Genomic DNA, 19,420 nt, shown 5'->3' on the forward strand with positions numbered 1-19,420 from the left:
CCCCCAGCAGGGCTGCCCAGCCACTGCTGTAGACTTTCTTGTGCCCTGTGAGTGCCTTTTTATTCTCCTATAAGCATTTAAAAATAATTTAAATATGTCTCAAATTTGCCCTCTTTTTCCGTTTTACTGTTACTGTGTGTGACTTTACGTTTTCACTTATTTGCTTGCGAGATTTAATTGTCATCTTTCCTCCAGGAATTCAAAGCAACATACCAAGACAGACAGACAGACAGACAGACACACACACACACACACACCAGTTTTCTCCCCACTGACCACTACTAGGTTATTTAGGCTGAGAAGTTATGTGCCTAAGTCACCCAGTGAGCTTCATTGATTTAGCAGATATTAGGCCTCCTAGTCCAAGACCACAACCACTAGACCAGTGGCTTTGCTCCCTCTGTTTGTTGTTATTGTTTCTTTTGTTTTGTTTTTAGTGATAGTGCTATTTATAGTTGGACTGTATTATTGTACTGATTTACACATCACCCAGACAACTGTTCTTATCAAAGTGTTTAAGAACACAACACAATGTGCTAAAAGCAGCCGAATGGTAGTCTTGTTTGTGTTTCGTTTGATAAGCAATGCAGTGCTATGGGAAAACGGGACTCAAGGTTTTGTTAACATTAAAACAACAGAGAGCTAATATAAGGTTCAGTGGGGAAAAACAGAATCCTAGGACAAATATATTGGGCAATAAGTCACTATTAATCCACTTAGAGGAAATCTTTACTCTGCATTAATAAAAACAGGAAATAATTCCAATTTCTGAAAGAAAGTTAAATAAGTTTCCTTCTTGCAGTTTTAATTAGAGTCTAGAATTAATGTTAATAAATGTTAAAGCTTGGTAAAAATCAAATTTGATAATATAATAATTCCTACAAAGCATTATTCAACATCTGAAATTGAAGGGTTAATTGAACTTAATTGAATTGCATTTCTAAGTAGTTGCAGTCAGCCAAATAAGCTGAACATAGAGCCATCCGTTCCTAGCAGGGTCAACATGAGGGATCTGCCAAAGGCACAGGGGCTCAAAAAGGCCCATCATGAATTGTGCCAACCCTTCTGCCATTAGGACCTTTCACCAGGGCCAGATAGAATGCCATGGTCTCAGCTGCTCTTTGTTCTCATTCCTGGCAATCATTCATTTCCTCTCTACCATTAGCAAGCTTATCTCACAAGAAGGGGGGAAGTACCTCTGCTGGAAGCAAGTCTTTAAACTCATTCTTTGGCGGATACACATTTTGTTTTTCATTGGTTCTTGAATTTTGGGGAATCTAGCACCGTGGTGGGCCACAGAACAAGAGAACCAAAGATAGCATGATTTTCACAATACTACCAATGGTAACTAACATTACCAATGTTAGGTAAATCACATCTGCAAAAAGCAAGGATAACTTGAATGATTGATAATAGCAGCAATCAGTGTGCCATTGCCTGATGGGTAGGGAAATTTGGCACCAAGGCAAAAAGTCTTTTTTTTTCTTAGGTCAGGTTTAACGTCTGATGATTTAATGGACATGTAGGGTTTTTTGGGAACCAATACAAAGTTAGATTTGCCATTGATTTCTTCCATGATGTTTTGGGAGGGTGTTCTTTCCCCAATAGCTTTAAGTTTTTCAAGGTAAAAAAATAAAAAAAATGAACTAAAAATGAAGATGAAGAAAGGAAAAAGTAGAGGAGATAATAGGAAAATAAGACACAGCACTGCGGTAAAATAAAAAATATATAAAAAGAACAAAGATTCAGAAAAAAAGTACAACTTATGACTCTTTTTTCAACAGATCGAAACAAACAAGTTTTTTACCTGCTTGGCATTTTCAATAGGACAGTGTTTTTCAACCTTTTTTGTGCAAAGGCACACTTTTTTCATGAAAAAAATCACGAGGCACACCACCATTAGAAAATGTTAAAAAATTTTAACTCTGTGCCTATATTGACTATATATAAAGTAATTTTCCCACGGCACACCTTACACTATGTCACAGCACACTAGTGTGCCGCGGCACAGTGGTTGAAAAACACTGCAATAGGAGCAAGTTAGCAGATTGTGGAGATTTCTTTTGTGATCTGCATATCATAAGGTCTAAATCTGTAGATGGCCTTTATGACTCTATCCAAATCTTATTCTTAATTGGGATAGATATTTTTGATATCACAATTGAAATTTTTAAGTGACCTGCTTACCTGCTGCTATGGCAGATAGCATCCAGCTATAACTAAGCTCCTTTACAGTTCATTTTAAAAATCCTAATCTATCAAGAAACATAAATCCTTCCTATTTATTTATAAAATTTGTTTGCTGCCCATCTCAAAGTATTAGTGAAATTATAACATTCTGCTGTAAAGGCTACTTCACATTGATTTCCTAATATTGTTCCTACATTTCAGTTTTAGTGTATGCAGAGTATGTCGCTGCAGCTTTTTCCCACAAGCAAACTAAATTTTGTTTCTCTGAACTACTTGTTTTCTGTCCAAAAGGAATGAAATGAAACATAATTATAGTTTTAGTTTTAGAAAAATAATTAGTTTTGCTCTAAATATTTCTTTATCAAAATAGTATATCAAAATAATATTATCAGCACACTTTCCTAACCAGCCAAATGCCTGATGCATCGTGGCATCAAGGAATCCATCAGTGAGTCCCCATGTTTCATTCTATTCAACTGCTCACATTATTGCTTAGGCTTAGTTACAAGACAGAACAGAATGAAAACTATAGCATGTCTTAACTTTAAGGCAAAACTTGTAAATCACTGAGCTGAGAGAAGCAACCCTAAGAGAAGAAAGCATAAGTAACTTGAGGTTAGCTAAGAATCAAATTATTTAAATTTTACTTTTTAAGACTACCAGAACTCTAGAGCATCTGCAATGATCCTGAGATGCTTGAATTTCAGTTTCCAACAATGCCACAACCTGCACAGATTATGCTAGCTTGGGGGGGGGGGGTTCCGATCAGCTTTACTGCTGGTTCACTCACTCGTACTTGCATGCACAATTTAGTTAAAATTGTTCTGCGCATGCACAGGACTCAAAAACAAGATGGCGGAGGTTACAGCAGTGACCGGGTAACAGGTTCAGGGGTGTGGAAGGTCTGGATCACTGCCAGTTCCAGCAATCCAGGCTGCCATACCATTACTGGTTCGACCGAACCAGGCTGAATTGGTAGGAACCCACCACTGATGCTAGCTGAAGAACATAAAAGTAACTCTAATATATATAGCAATAGCAATAGCAGTTAGACTTATATACCGCTTCATAGGGCTTTCAGCCCTCTCTAAGCGGTTTACAGAGTCAGCATATTGCCCCCAACAATCCAGGTCCTCATTTTACCCACCTCGGAAGGATAGAAGGCTGAGTCAACCCTGAGCCGGTGAGATTTGAACAGCTGAACTGCCGAACTAGCAGTCAACTGAAGTAGCCTGCAGTACTGCACTCTAACCACTGCGCCACCTGGGCTCCATAACATATGAAGGGAACCCATTGGGAATGGCAGTTGGTCTTACCTGAACTGCTATTTTCGGAGCTCGGACAGGAGGCTCCAGTAGTGGTATTATCACACCCAATTGGCCACAAGACTGGGATGAAGCTGAGGCCATGCCTCTGTGCTCCACCCTTGACTTTCCAGTTTCATCTAAGCGAGCTCCCCCGAGAAAGGAAAACTCCCTCCATCCCTGCTAGACTAATTAACCAAGGGCCCAGTTGCTGCTCTGCAAATGTCGTCTATCGGAGCCTGGGAGGCCCAAGCTGCTGCGGTGGCAGCGCTCCTTGTCAAATGTATCGTACTACCGGCCGGCACAAGCAACCTCTGGGACTCGTACGGCAGGGCAATGGCCAAGCGGATCCACCAACTAATGAAGGTGGAAAGGTAGGAATAGCACCTCTGCCGTCTAGAAGGGCCCATCAGACATCCAACTGGTGCCACTGCTGTTCACGTTGCTTAACCGGATCTGGGCAAAAGTCTGGGAGAACAATCTCCTAGGAACGATGGAAAATAGAATTTACCTTTGGCATAAAAACCAGATCTAACCTCAACACAGCCCTGTTGCTGTGAAACAGGCACAAATCCTCCCTGGAGGACAGAGCCCCCAACTCTGACACTTGTCTTGCTGACGTGATAGCTACTAAAAACACCACTTTAAGAGTTAGGAGTTTCAGGCTAACTGTCCTCAATGGCTTAAAGGGTTCAGCCATGAGGGCCCATAACACAGTAGGGAGATTCCATGTGGGACCACTGGAGGGTGCACGTTGGAGACCTCCCGAAGAAACCTCTTAACAAGGGGTAATTGGGAGAGAGAAACCGAGCCCTCGCCTGGGAGAACTGTAACAAGGGCAGCAAGCTGCCTATGCACAGTGCCCAGGGAAAGCCCCTTATCCAACCCGTCTTGGACAAAGTCCAGGACCTGTGGCACTGAGGCTCTGGTGGGCACTACCTGGGTAGCCTGACACCAGGCCACGAAGGAGACCCAGGTGGATTCATAGATCCTTGTAGTAGATTGTCTGTGTGAGGCCTCTATGGTTCTAATCACTCGTAGCGACAAGTGAGCATCCCTCAGGCGCTCCCGCTCAATTTCCACATGGCTAGTTGCAGCCAGTGTGGCTCCAGGTGTACTAGCTTCCCCTGGTGTAATTTTATCTTCCCCTCCAGAATCACCATGATCTGCAAACCAGGCCCTCCGCGATCAATGTGATGCCACCAGGATCAGCTCTGCCTGCTCCTGACTAATTTTTGAACTACCCTGGTGAAGAGGTCCACCACCGGTCGTCTGAACCTCTGGCAGATGCTCTGAAACAGCTCTAGGGGGAGTCTCCACTCTCCATTGTCCACTGTTTCTCAACTCAACCAGTCTGCCTGATGGTTGTCAACCCCTGTGATGTGCTCCGCCCGGATTGACCGCAAGTGTCTCTCTGCCCAGCGACATCGCCTCGGTGTGCAGTGCCTTGGAACGTGTGCTGCCCTGCTGACTGATGTGGGCCTTGGCCGCCACGTTGTCAGTGAGAACCAGGATGTGACAACCCTCGAGGGAGACTTGAAAGTGTTGACGTGCCAGATGGATTGCCCAGAGCTCCAACCACTTGATATTGTGTCAGAGCTCCTACCATCATCACTGACCCTGCGCCAACTGAGACCCCAGAGTCAACCCCCAGCTGAACAGATTGGCGTCCATGGTTAGGACGAGGTGCTCCTGGTCCCTGAAGTCGCACCCTTGGAGCAAGGCTGGGGACAGCCACCACTTGAGAGATGAGTGGCCTCAACCTTGGCCAGTGAGCTGCTGGTGTTGGCCCTCTGGAACAGCAAGAGTCGCCACTGCAAAGTCCTTGCATGCCACCTCACCCACGGTACTACCTCGATGCAAGATATGAGCTTACCCAACAAGCTGGAGACAAGGACTATGGGAACATAACGGTCCCTGAGGACCTGCTTAACCATCTTTACCAAACTGGACCTGCGGTCCGGGGAGAGGAAAACTTCCCCTGAACAGGAATCTATAACCGCCCCCAAGTGGAGGATTCTAGTGGACGGGGAGAGAGAACTCTTGTCAAAGTTAACAGAAAAACCTAACCATTGTAGAGTGTCTATAACTTGCAGAAGGTCCACCCTCATCTAACTCGGGGGACACCCCCTGGATGAGGATGTCATCTAGGTAGCAATGTAATCTAATGGGAAACGCCCTTAGGTACGCCGCCATTACAGCCAGAACCTTGGTGAAAGACCTGGGTGCAGAGGACAACCCAAATGGCAGGGCCCTATATTGGTAATGACGCCCCAGGTAGGAGAACCAGAGGAAGCGCCTATGATCCGGGATTATGTGAATATGGAGTTAAGCCTCCGTGAGATCTATAGACGCCATGTAATCCCCCTTCCAGATACCTGCCAAAATGGTCTTAAGGGAGGCCATCTTGAATTTACGGTAAACCAAATGTTGGTTCAACAGTTTCAAGTCCAGAATACTCTCCAGCCCCCCGAAGACTTCAGCACCAGCAACAGGTTCGTATAGAACCCTCCGATCCACCTGGTCCACCGGGACCAGTTCCACTGTCAAGCACATGTTTAATAGCCTGCGTTTCTCTATGTTTTGGGCCAGGGGAAATGTACAGAAGAAATTTGGGGAAATGGAAAGGAACTGTAGGCGAAGCCCATGAGTAACCATGCTGAGCACCCAGGCACCTCAAGAAATTTCTGGCCAGGCCTCGAGGAAGAGAGCCAGGTGACCGCCAATGGGTGGAGTCAGGCCTGACCTATTTGCCCTGGCAGTAGGGACGACAATTTCCCCCTCGAAAGGGACGCTTACTCTGTTGTTGAAAGTGAGACCTGTCCCTGTTGTAACAGTGCTCGGGCTGCTTCTCTGACCTGGGGAAAGACTTTCTGCTCTGCTGAGCTTCCTGGTCCTGAGGTTGGTACGATGGTTTGCAGTAGAACGGAGTTTTGCTCCGCATTCTTCACCAAGGTGGGCAGGACTTTTTTCTTATTCTTGTCCTCCACGAGGAGTGGGTCAAAGGCGGCCCCAAAGAGGGAGTTCCCTTTGTAGTCGGCCGATGCCAGTTGCCACTTTGACTTGTTGTCCGCTTGCCACCCCTGGAGCCAAAGACGACGACGAGAGGTAACAGACAATGCCATGACCCTGGAAGCGAACTTCGTGGCATTTAACGTGGCATCCGCCGAGAACTGCACCACCACCACTAACTTGTTTAGGTCCTGGTGCAGTCGCACCTCTCTGTGGGAATGCGTTCCTGGATCTTCTCCATCCACAAGATAGCTGTGTGATTGAAGAACGAAGCCGATGCTGCTGCCTTGATGTCCCAGGTGGCAGACTAGAACATCTTCCTCAGCGTCATCTCTGCCTTCCTGTCATCAGCTTTAAGGTTGTCAGCCACATCCTTGGCCACCAGGGGATGCCAAAGCGACCACAGGTGTGTCCACAGTGGGCAGATGTAAGGCCTGGGAAAAATCTGGCTCAATGTTGTAAAAACGTGTATCATTATTGCCAGGGGAATAATGGGAAGGCAGCAGGCTTCTCCCATTGCTTTTTCACCACCTCCAGAAGAGGTGAGGAGTCAGGATCTCCTCCTTAACAGCCTTGGGCTCAGAGAAAACCGGGCGCCAAGTTTTCTTCACGGCAGTCCCCTTTGTAGGACCATCCTCAGCCCCATCCTTCACTCCTTCCTTACCCCCTCCCCCTCTTCCACCTGTACAGTAGCACACACTTTCAGAAGAGGGCCCAGCAGGGGCCCTGCACAGAAGAGATCGGAATAAATTTGGAGGGGAAAGGCCAGTAAAGGCCAGAGGATCCGGCTTGGCATCCTCATCCTCAGATAGGTCAGGGCCCCTTTGGGCCTTATCCCCTGCTACCAAACTTTTACTAACCAGGGAAGGGGAGACGGGGTGGCTCACAGGAACGGAGGAGGGACGTGTCTGAGGGGACTTGGTTCTAGGGGACCTGTCTTGATCCAATACCTGGGACCTGGTGGTCTGCTGCTGCATGGCTGTTGCAATGCCAGAGGAGATGGCCCTTTCAATAAGACTCTGCAACACCCTGGAAAGATCATCCATATCCAGGGAATCCCAGCAGGAACTCCCATGATCCTGAACTGCCCCAGGCAGGGGAACCAGAATAGGCCTAGGCAAGGCCTGATCCCCTGTGGGATCCTCATGCATAAAGGAATCCTCCAGATCCATTTCCCGGTCCTCTAGGGAAAGGGGTGGAGATGGGGAAACCTCCCCAAAAAAACTCCCTAGGGGATACGGAGAGCCTGAAGGGGACAGGTGGAGACCCACCCTCCAATGGAGATGTAGAGCGAGCGGGAGAAGCGCTGAGCCTACCCTGCTGGGCCCTCAACTTCTCTGTCTAGAGAAGGTCTTGTTATATGTATCAGAAATTAGATATAATTAGCTTTCAGTTAGAGTGTTGGTTAATCGTGGCTACATTGTAACATTTAAAGGGGATAATTGTTTTATTGAAAAAGGGATTATTAAGGTTACTGCTAAGCTACAAGATGGGTTATATGTAATGTCTTTGTGCCTCCTAAGCTCATCCCTCTGGGTGGCACATGAGGGATAGGAGGTAGCTGTAGCCTTTTAGCCCTGGCAGAGGCAGTGGGGTGCTGCCTGGAAGATGGGCCCTCCCCAGGGGAACATGGTGGTGAGGGGGACCTTCTCGCCTCCTCCGCCATCCTTGCCACATATAATATTCACTGCCTTCCTTGCGAAGCCTCCTACATGTTCCTCTGTTTGGCTGCATCAGAGACAAGGAGAAAAAAAAGAGGAAAAAACCTCTGTTTTCTAAGCTTCCAGGCAGCCTCTACTCCAACACCATGAGCACCATTAGGTTTGGAGGCTGCCGCCAAGGCTTTCCTCGGCTCCCAGCACCCACGCGCCTCTCCGCCACTCCATGGCTTGCCTGCAATTTTAAAAGACTCTTCGCGCTCTTGCAAGCTCTACTGGTGCCTCCGCAGCTCGATTCCAGCCACCGAAATCCTCAGCCAGCAAATTTTGCCGACGAGAGGCTGTAGGGCAGGAAATCCCAAGCAGCAAGCCTCCCTATTGCCCAGGAGTCAGGCAAAACTGCCCACATGGTCCGTGCGGTCCATAATGGCCGCTGCCAGGGCGACCGAGGCTTTCCCAGCCTCCAGCAAAGAAATGAATCTCCCTGGTGGCCCGTGAAGGAACCACCGCAGATCACTTATTGGCACTGCTTTTCCAGGAGGCTGTAGAGGCAAGGAGGGTCCAGTAGAAGAATTATCAGGAGAAAAATTTTATGTGTCTTGTTTCTGGCCGGACTGTGATGAAACTGGAAAGTCAAGGGTAGAGCACAGAGGCATGGCTTCAGCTTCATCCCAGTCTCGTGGCTACTGGAGCCTCCTGTCCCTTGCTCTGGAAAAGGGTGTTTTCTGCCTTTAGCCTTTATTAATGTTTGTCACAAAACTAATTAGGGATTTCTCCAGATTTCTGCCAGTTTCATCTCATAACATTCCTGGAGATGATTTTCAAACCAATTGAAAGAAAGCATTGTAACATGGTCTTGCAGTTTGGGAAGATGGGGAGGTGAAGAGCCATATTATTCATCAGATCATACTGTGTAACAATAAGTGTTTTATAATCCTAATATAATTATGTCCTGTATGAAACTCTTTAGGAGAAAAAAAAATTAACTGGAACTAAATAAACTGGATTTTACTTTCTTACAAAGGCAGGCACCAGACACAATTATGGACCCTTATGAGAATGGAAGTGCTTTCTTATCCCAATTTCACTAACAGCAATCACTTTAGAAGAAACCCAGCTTTGAGAAATGTCTTGGCATGAAACTTAAAGTCAAACTTCAGAAAGTCATATATAAGATCTCTTTGTGTAATCTTTCTGATTACGCATAATTACTTTGTGAATTGTATATCTCAAAGTACCCAGAAGAACATATGTAACAGTTAAAGCATAGACTAGAACTGAAAACTGAGACAACTCCACTGTCAATCATGGAAATCACTGACTTACTTTGAACCAGTCACTTTCTCCCAGCTTTACCTGCCTCACAGGGAGACAGAAGTTCTATGTACCAGTATATTGTTTTGAGTGTTTTGAAAGGCAGGATAAAAATTTTAAAAACATACATAAATAAGATAAAATCTACTTTTGCTCAACAATTCCCACAGAAGAGCAAAATCCAGGTTTTCAATTGAATTCAAAATCCAAATATAACCATTTACATTTTTCACCATAATGATAGTGTCATTAAACACAAATCATACCTAATAAAGGTTAAATCAAATCAATGACAAAGCATTAGGAGTTGTAATAAATAAGTTGTTGATTACCAAAATTCCTGCACTACAACATTCTTTTCACCACTTCAATGCAAAGGATGTCTCCTTTTGTTTATATAATAAGAACATGTTATTACATAACAGTTTTAAATTAGAAAAAATGTTCATCTGCTAGTAGTCAAAGTGAAAACCTCATATTAGCGCCACATTAATCTTGTTAGCAGGCTTTGAATTATCAGTTGCTGACAAGCATTATTCATGAAATGAATTAGATGTACTAGGGAAACAACTTTTAAAAAAAACTATCAAAAAAATTCTCCTTGCTTTGTAATGTTTCTAGCTCATTGGCTATTTTATATATTAGCCGTAATATGACACAAACCTGTTTAAAATATTCAGTTTAATTTCTGGTGCCTAATCTAATTTTACAATTTAAATTTAATTTCTGTTGTACTAGTTGTCTTTGATGTTTATGCCTGGTAATATATACAAAACAATAAAAATCAGAATACATGAGAAAAGAAGAAGCAAAGCTGAAGTAAAAGAGTGATATAGCAGTAAAGATAGAACCAAGGAGGCAAAGCTTCAAATCCAACCTCAATCATGGATAATTTTGGTACAGATATTATGCCCAATCTACCCCACGATTTTATTGTGATGGAAAAAAATGGGAGGAAGGAGTATCGCATACTCAACTTCAAGCTGATGGATAAAAGGCAGGCGATAATTCTAATCTAATTCTAATCCTGCAAGTCCCTTCAACTGCAAGGCAATCAAACCAGTCAGTCCTAGAAGAGGTCAACTCTGACTGCTTTTTAGAAGGCCAGATCCTGAAGATGAAACTCAAATACTTTGGCCACCTAATGAGAAGGAAGGACTCACTGGAGAAGAGCCTAATGCTGGGGAAAATGGAGGGCAAAAAGAAGGGGATGACAGAGAATGAGGTGGCTGGATGGAGTCACTGAAGCAGTTGGCGTGAGATTAAATGGACTCCGGGGGATGGTAGAGGACAGGAAGGCCTGGAGGGACGTTGTCCACAGTGTTGTGATGGGTCAGACATGACTTAACAACAACAACAACAACAACAACAACAACAACAACAATTCTAATCATGCATGCTATAAAAGAAAAAATTAATGAGAATTACTTACCATTTTCTGCACTATTCCCAACAATGTTCCAGGAAGATGGAATCTCTTCACAGGCCATTGCTAGCATAATGTCATGATCCATTGACTGCAAATCTCTCTCGATTAAATCAAACTGACTGAGAAGGGTGTGATGACTGGAGGGAATGAGACAGTTGGCCTGACTCACCAAGAAGCATGCTAATTCACAAGCAATGTCATGTTTGAAGGTAAGAAACGAGGAGCCCAGAATCACAAATTCACTTTCCTTTCCATACATAACCGCAAAGACAGAAACATCTTCTTGTTCTCTATGAGCTGAAAAAGTATAACAATGAAATGTTATGCACTCAATACATGCCCTCTACAAAAATACATTTTATTGCCATTTCTTAAAGTATGAAAAATTGGAATCAAAGTCAGATTCAATTCTCATATACTATATGTGCAGGAAAAAAATAAACAATTGATAGTATTCACCATGTACTATATACACGTATATACACTTGACTGAAAATACATAGGCAATGCATAGTAATATTAGAAGTAACAGAAAGGTTGATACATATATTTTTCAGTTGTCAGTTGCCTTATTTATATTTCTCTTTTTTATTTAGTGCAATTTGCACCGTCCATGTGATATTAGTGTTACTAATATCCAGCCAGAACACCAACTGATTCAGGCAGAAAAACATGCCCTACACACATTATGTTGGCTATAAATTCTGGAATTTATGGTTAAAGCATACATAGAGTTGCCTTATCAGCGAAGATGCTGTTATTAATACAAACAAAAAGGATTGTATTACATGAGCTTTATTTGAACACCAATGTGACATAGCAAGCCAGGTTGCGATTGCCTGCCATGCAAATAATACTATAATTACTTCTGCACTCATCAGTATAGGATACTAGCATGGCAAGGATAGCGGATTCTCCCAATAGCTACTTCATTACAGGTAATCCTCATTTAACAATGGTTCAAAATTACCTCAAAAAGCTAATTATGATCTGCCCTCAAAGATAGGACAGTTGCATCCCTCCCCAATATGATCACATGATTACAGTTCAAGTGTTTTGGCAATCAGTTCATCTTTATGACCAGTTACAATATTCCTCAGTCATGTGACAACATGCAACTTTTTCGCCAGTTTCCAGCATTTTTACTGGTTTCTTACAAAAAACACCCATTCAGGGGAATGGATTTGCTTAATGACCACATGGTTTTCTTAACAGCCACATGATTCATTTAATGTTGTATAAACAGTAGTAAAATAAAATCAGGTCATGGCAACTCGTTTAGTGACCACAATGTCTTATGACCAAAATTCTGGGTTCAGTTGTAATTGCTAAAAGATAAAAAAAAATAGCTTGGATAATGCTAGGGATTGATTATCTGGGAGAAAAATCTATCAGTGAAGTCATTAGGAATCAATAGCAATAGCAATAGCAGTAGACTTATATACCGCTTCATAGGCCTTTCAGGCCTCTCTAAGCGGTTTACAGAGAGTCAGCATATTGCCCCCAACAATCTGGGTCCTCATTTTACCCACCTCGGAAGGATGGAAGGCTGAGTCAACCCTGAGCCGGTGAGATTTGAACCGCTGAACTGCTGATCTAGCAGTAGCCTGCAGTGCTGCATTTAACCACTGCGCCACCTTGGCTCTAAGAATGACTTAATAGCACATCAATCAATCAATGTTAATGGAAAAATATTGCCTATGTCTATCTAACCATAGTTAACCATAGTTAACAAATAGTTATCGAAAAGCTGTAAAAACTAGCAAATTTTATAAGTCATGCTTTTATAGGTCATGCTTTAGATTGGAATATAGACTGTAAGAAAAGGTTTTCATCCCTGATTCTTTAAACTGTATATATTAAGTAGGATTATAAATAATGCTTGGACTTGGAGAAGGAGAAACTAATCAATGTGGAGAATGCAGTGCTCCTAAGAAAAGGTTAGACATTTTGAGGAAGTCACTGCCTCTTATTGCTATGCTTAGTAATTATCTGGAAGCAGACTTTACGTCTTAGCCCAGTAACTGTACACAAGAGACAAAAACTCACTTGCTGTCATTTGGCTTCCAATGTGATAACAATTAAATAATCAAAATTCAATAATTTATAGCTCTTCCAAAATTTAAGATTAAAATGCTGCAATAAGAAGAAAAATGGACAATGTAGCAGAGCTACACCACTCACCTGGAATTATAGATTCAAGAGTGTTTTCAGTAACTTGCTTGGCAAAGACTACATGTTTCTGTATTGATCCTTTGTAAACAAAGTAAAATTCAGCCTCTTCTGGAAGAATGTTGTCAAACTTTCCATATATAATGGTTTGCCCCTAGAAAGTGGACATATTTTAATGCTATATCACATAATAGAAATATTTCTAATTACAGCAGCTGGCAATGTAGATTGGGCATATTCTACAGTATTTAACATGGTTAAAGTTTTCACGCTGTAATCAGTGAGGTGGAAAATGTTTACTTTAGACAGATTGTGATAAAAGTTTTGCAGTTCAAACCAGGATTTACGAAACTATAAACAAATCTCACTTTTTTCTGAGCAAATGAAATTAACAAACCAAAAACAACTCCATTATATAACATTGAAGGGAGTTTTCAAAAGAATGAAATATAAAAGGGAGCAATAACAAAGAATCAGATCCGTTTTGGGGAGGAAATGTAGATGGAGCTGTGTTTCCTTAAAAGAAGAATTGCATAATGGTTGCTACCATTATTTTTAATAATCTAGTTTTAACAATAGTCAATAAAATTGTCCTCATCTGACAGTAGCAACTTGTTAACAAGCAAAAATAACAAAAACAAATACTTCAAAATATCTTTTTAACACAGAGGCCTTCAAATCATTTCCCCCAGATTGAAAGTCTTTACTCATCAGAGAAAAGTAACTGTGAGAGAAATCTTGGAGTCCTAGTGGACAACCATTTAAATATGAGCCAGCAGTGTGCAGCAGCTGCCAAAAAAACCAAACACAGTTCTAGGCTGCGTAAACAGAGGGACAGACTCAAGATCACTTGAAGTGTTAATACCACTTTATAATGCCTTGGTAAGGCCACACTTGGAATACTGCATTCAGTTTTGGTCGCCACAGTGTAAAAAAAGATGAGGAGACTCTAGAAAGAGTGCAGAGAAGAGCAACAAACATGATTAGGGGACTGGAGGCTAAAACATATGAAAAACGGATCTGGGTATGTCTCGTTTAATCAAAAGAAGAATTAAGGGTGACATGATAGTAGTGTTCCAATATCTCAGGGGCTGCCACAAAGAAGAGGGAGTCAAGCTATTCCCCAAAGCACCTAAGGGTAGGACAAGAAGCAATGTGTGAAAACTAATCAAGCAGAGAAGCAACTTAGAACTAAGGAGAAACTTCCTGACAGTTAGAACAATCAATCAGTGGAACAATTTGCCTCCAGAAGTGGTGAATGCTCTGGAGTTTTTAAGAAAATGTCGGATAACCATTTGTCTGAAATGGTATGGGGCTTCCTGTCTAAGCAGGAGGTTGGACTAGAAGACCTCCAAGGTCCCTTCCAACTCTGTTATTCTATTCTTGTTCTATTCTAAAAACTATTTGGAGCAAAATGCCAATAATGGACAGAGCCAGATATTCTCTCCTCTTCACTAAAATCCCCTCCATAACGGTATATATTTTCTTACTCACAATTTAAGAATACTAAGAGAAAATGTATTGAATTCAGGTTCAACTGTGGCTGGATTCATACAATTTACTAAGGCAAAACCAAACAAATAACTTTTGATGGTGTAAACTTTCATGGCTGGCATCAATGAAGCAGTGATGAGTTTTGGGCTGGATGCCTATATTCCCCTTTTCTATTGTTTTAAAAAAAGAAATTAGACCACCACTATCCAGTCTGAAAGCTCATCACTCCTTCAAATAACATTTGGGATTACATGTGAAAACATGCATGCATTAATAGATACAGTATATGTATGTAACCAATGGATGTATATGACAGTGAGAACAATCAACCAATGGAACAGAAGTTGCCTTTGGAAGTTGTGGGGGCTTCATCACAGGGGTGGGTTCCTGCCAGTTCTAGCCTCTTCTATAGAAGAGGTTCCACAAATCTACAGTGCCGCTTAGAACCGGTTCCAGCTCCCTCCCTCAGCCCATCTGCACATCATCAAGATGAAGAGCGAGAGGAGGAATTCTGGGAGTTGAAGTCCACAAGTCTTAAAGCTGTCAAGTTTGAACACCCCTGGGCGGTTTTTTCCTAAAGGGTTAGTGGTGCAAGGGTCTTGTAACTTGACAGCTTTAAGACTTGCGTGCTTCAAATGCCAGAGTTTCTGAGCCAACATTTTGGTTGCTAAGTAAGAGCGTTGTTAAGTGAGTTTCACCACATTTTACAAGTTGGCCACACCCACCCAGTCACATGGCTGGTAAGCCACTCCCACCCGGTCACATAGCCAGCAAGCCACTCCTACCCGGTCACATGACCACTGAGCCACTCCCACAAAGCAGGCCACACCTACAGAAGAGGTTCTAAAAAAATTTGAAACCCACCACTGCTTCATCACTTGAGACTTTCAAAAAGAGATTGGACTGGCATTTGCCAGCAATGGTGTAAGGTCTCCTGCTTGAGCGGGGGGTTGAACTAAATGACCTATAAGGTCCCTTCCAACTCTGTTAATTTGATCTGATCAGTGGGCATGCATTTAGAGATTCCATCACACATATGCATACATACATACATACATACATACATACATACATACATACATACATACATACATATCATGGTTTGAAAAGCAGAGCCACCAACAACTCTCTGGAGCACCTTAAATTAGACTGTGTGCCACCTATTCCTACTATTTTTTAAAATGTTAATTAATTTAAATAGGACTTAAGGATTGTTTGCTGAAGTAAAGAGCAAATCTAGCATTTAAACACTAAGTAAGCACTAAATAGAACATATCTTTTTATGTATGAATTACTAAGTTCAGAGTGTACACAAAACCAAATTATATATCCCCCTTATCTCCAGATAACAATACAAGGGCATCAACATTACACTCTTTTTCTAACTCAGCAAGTGCCAATCAATCAAATGTAGGCAGGACTTCTTGTAGTCATGTCATCCCAGGTATTCTTTAATGAAAACATTATTGAAGAGTATAGCCACAGTTTTTATACCAGGCTGGACAATGGATAATTCTGACAAACCTTTAAAGCTCCATCACACTACAGACAACGCCCAGGTCTAGCTTTACTTTTGATGCAAAGTTGGTCTTGCTTATTTGCTATCTGGGTGTGATGGGCGAACAGGACACAAAAGAACCAAGTGATAATGAATCAGACGAAACTTAGGAAATGATGACTGACAAATGTTATGAATAGGAGTTATATATCACCAACAGATTAAATATTTCATATATTATGCCTTAGTATGCTCTGGTTCCGTTTTTCTTTGAAAATAGATTATATTATCCTGTTTCCCAAAAAATAAGACCTCCCCAGATAATAAGCCCAATCAGGCTTTTGAGCGCATGCGCTAAAATAAGTCTCCCTGAATATATTGCAACACAGCAGCAGCCATAAGGTGACCACTCTTGCCACCTCCTACACCTCAAAAATAATAAGACCTCCACGAAAATAAGGCCAAGTGCTTATTTTTGGGGTCAAAATAAAATAAAACCCTGTCTTATTTTTGGGGAAACATGGTACTAATAAAACAGACATATAGCTGACAAAATAATTTCATCAAATGAAACCAAAGTTCATTTACAGAAAAGATATTTCCAAATGTACATTTTCCAGAATTTTTTTCTTCAATGAGGTTTATATTACCCATTTTAGCCAAGTTGAAATTCCAATTATTCCAAAATAAAATTCAGGATAGTAATTTCTATGCAGGGTTCTTTATAACATCCAGAATGATTTTTTTTGCAGTCAACTAGTTACAAATCACCTGGTGGTGATGCTGTTTATCCCACATTTTTCTAGCTTACCAAGAAATCGGTTGTGGTCTACTTTGTCTAATGCCTTGTTGACCTCTAAGTATCCTATGTCCACAGCATTTTGCTGGTCTACTAATTTAGTCACTTTGTCAAAGAATGAAATGAGATTGATTTGGCATGATCTGTTTTTAACAAACTCATGCTGGCTTTTAGTTATATTTATAGTTTATTTGTTTCTAGATGTTCTCAGATCTGTTTTTGATCATCTTTTCCAGTATCTTCCTAGATACAGGTAATCCTCAACTTACAACAATTCGTTTAGTGACCAATTAAAGTTACAATGGCAGTGAAGAAAGTGGCTTATGACCAGATTCCACAATTATGACTGTTGTAGCATCCTCATAGTCATGTGATTAAAATTCAGGTGCTTGGCAATTGACTATGATGGTTGCAATGCCCTAGGGTCACACGATTCCCTTTTGCAACCTTCTGATAAACAAAGTCAATGGGGAAGCTAGATTCACTTAACAACAGTTTGACTAATTTAGGAACTATCAGCTCTTTCACATCTACCACATCAGCTCTTTTCCAATCCTTGGGTAATTTCCTGGAGTTCCAGGATTTTTGAAAGAAATGGTACAATGGTTCTGAGAGAACATCTGCTGGTGCCTTCAGAACTCTGAGATGTAAACCATTACAACCCATTACATACCAGAGTCCTGGTGATTTATATTTGTCAAGGTCAGATAGGTGTTCTCTAACTATTTTCTTGCTTGTTTTAATTTTTATTAATTCTGCAAGAAGTGTGTAAAGCTTTTGTTCACTATGGTGACAAAATGACTGTAACGTATATCAGGTGGGCTGCTAGTCTAATAAAATAAGTTAAGTAGTGCTCCAATTATTTGGGGCATTTGCCTCTTGCAAAATGAATAAATTCTCAACACTTCAAAATATTTTTGCAATAAAACTAAGGCCATATTAGAAATCAAGAGACAAAAATTATTTTGGCTTAATTAGTTTCATATTACAGACATTACAGTAGTACGCTCAAATATGTGGGTTTCTTATATCCAAATAATAATCAAGATCTTAGTAATTACAATTGCATGTTTTTCTGTTCCTGCCCGGAAGGTGAAAATTAATTCAATCTGTGTAAATCTGACAGATCCTTGTATCTGGATCTACTTTCTTCCACATCTCTTTGAATTCTTCATACCTATGCTTATACTTAGGTGAAAAGCTTTTGAGGCTTAGGTGTGCATAAGATACTACTATTTTATAAAAATGAAATGCAGGTGTAACTAGAATCCCAGGAACAGAAAATTGTTTCCAATATCCCAAAGATAACATTCTTAGTAAACAGTCCCATCTGTTAAACACAAGTTGCATTTAAAACTGGGACAGAGATCATTTAAGAATCTATTGGGAGGAAGGGGGGCGGGTCAGTAACTATTTTGTTTCATAAAACTTTTGACTTAATCAAAAAATACTGTTTCTACATGACTGCCATTTTTGTTCCTGATTTTGCCGCATTTTAAAATGTAAACAATTCTAACTTGCCTTACAATATTTAAATCAATTTCTTAAACCCTGTGATGTTATGATCCTATAAAATAGTAAAGAAAACAGTCTTAACTCCTCTGTTAATATATGAAATTATGTGATATCCTTCCGCCTTGAATAGGTCACAAATTACAAAGAAAAGGAGCCATCTAATCAGCATCACAAGAAGGAGAAGTGCACACTCCTGTCATCATTCCGGCAGTCCTTGACTTAGAACCCATTCACTTAACAATGGTTTGAAATAACAATAGCTTTAGACAGGATGCTTTATGACCTGTGAAGTATTTCCACCCATTGCAAAACAGTGGACTGCCCTACCTATGGACAGGTGATTGTGATCTTGGTGCTGTTTACATTTACAACTGGTTGCCAAATGCCCTGTGATCATGTGGTCACTATTTGCAATATTCTCTGCCAGCTTCCTCAGAAAGTCAATGGGGAAGCAAGAAGGGAATGTTGCACCTGCCAAGAGGACTCCCTCTCATATCTGGGGCTGACTGAAAGAGCTGCTTGCCCACAGATTTCAGGTTCCATCTTCTGCATTGTGGAACTGAAAACCTTGGGCAGGAAGCACTTTCAGAGTGAAGTCCTGGACATGATGGGGTGGAGAGACCCCCAAATTTTCCATGCAAGTTTCCACATGCCAGTGGACCCCATAGCTTGTGCCAGGCTCCCAGGGCCTCCTTAACCCTTGAGGGACTTCTGCACTTTACTTAACAACCCATGAGATTGCTTAACTACCACAAATGGGAAAGCTGGGATTGCAGTCATTAAGCAAAGCGGCCATTTAACAACTAAATCTTTCAACAACCGTGGTTCCAGTCCTAATTGTGTCTTAAATCAAGGACTAATGTAGTCTGAGAAGAACCACCCCAAGTCTTGAACACAGCCATCATGAGAGTCCAATATACAGGGAAAATGCTGCACAAGTATGTGTAGATAGAGTACTTAGGCCTCCCAATCTGCGCCAGCATGCTCCTGTAGTGCTCAGGCTGCCTAGATGGGTTTGCAGACTAAACCTTCTAT

General features: G+C 41.7%; 1 protein-coding gene across 2 annotated transcripts in view; it reads right to left on the reverse strand.

Moving 5' to 3' along the window:
* The window catches only part of ARHGEF28 (Rho guanine nucleotide exchange factor 28), a 150,257-nt gene that overhangs the window by 99,386 nt on the left and 31,451 nt on the right, over positions 1 to 19,420 (reverse strand). For both annotated transcript variants that reach the window (XM_087715652.1, XM_087715653.1), the window contains exons 3-4: positions 13,092 to 13,233; positions 10,911 to 11,204 (exon numbers count right to left, since the gene is read on the reverse strand). In XM_087715652.1, coding sequence (XP_087571778.1) covers positions 10,911 to 11,204; positions 13,092 to 13,233 — 436 coding nt within the window. The remainder of the gene's footprint in view (positions 1 to 10,910; positions 11,205 to 13,091; positions 13,234 to 19,420) is intronic.

This window comes from Thamnophis sirtalis, unplaced genomic scaffold (genome assembly GCF_051295495.1).
Source record: "Thamnophis sirtalis isolate CommonGarterSnake01/CBP01778 unplaced genomic scaffold, rThaSir2_p1.2 scaffold_5, whole genome shotgun sequence".
Taxonomy (NCBI): domain Eukaryota; kingdom Metazoa; phylum Chordata; class Lepidosauria; order Squamata; family Natricidae; genus Thamnophis; species Thamnophis sirtalis.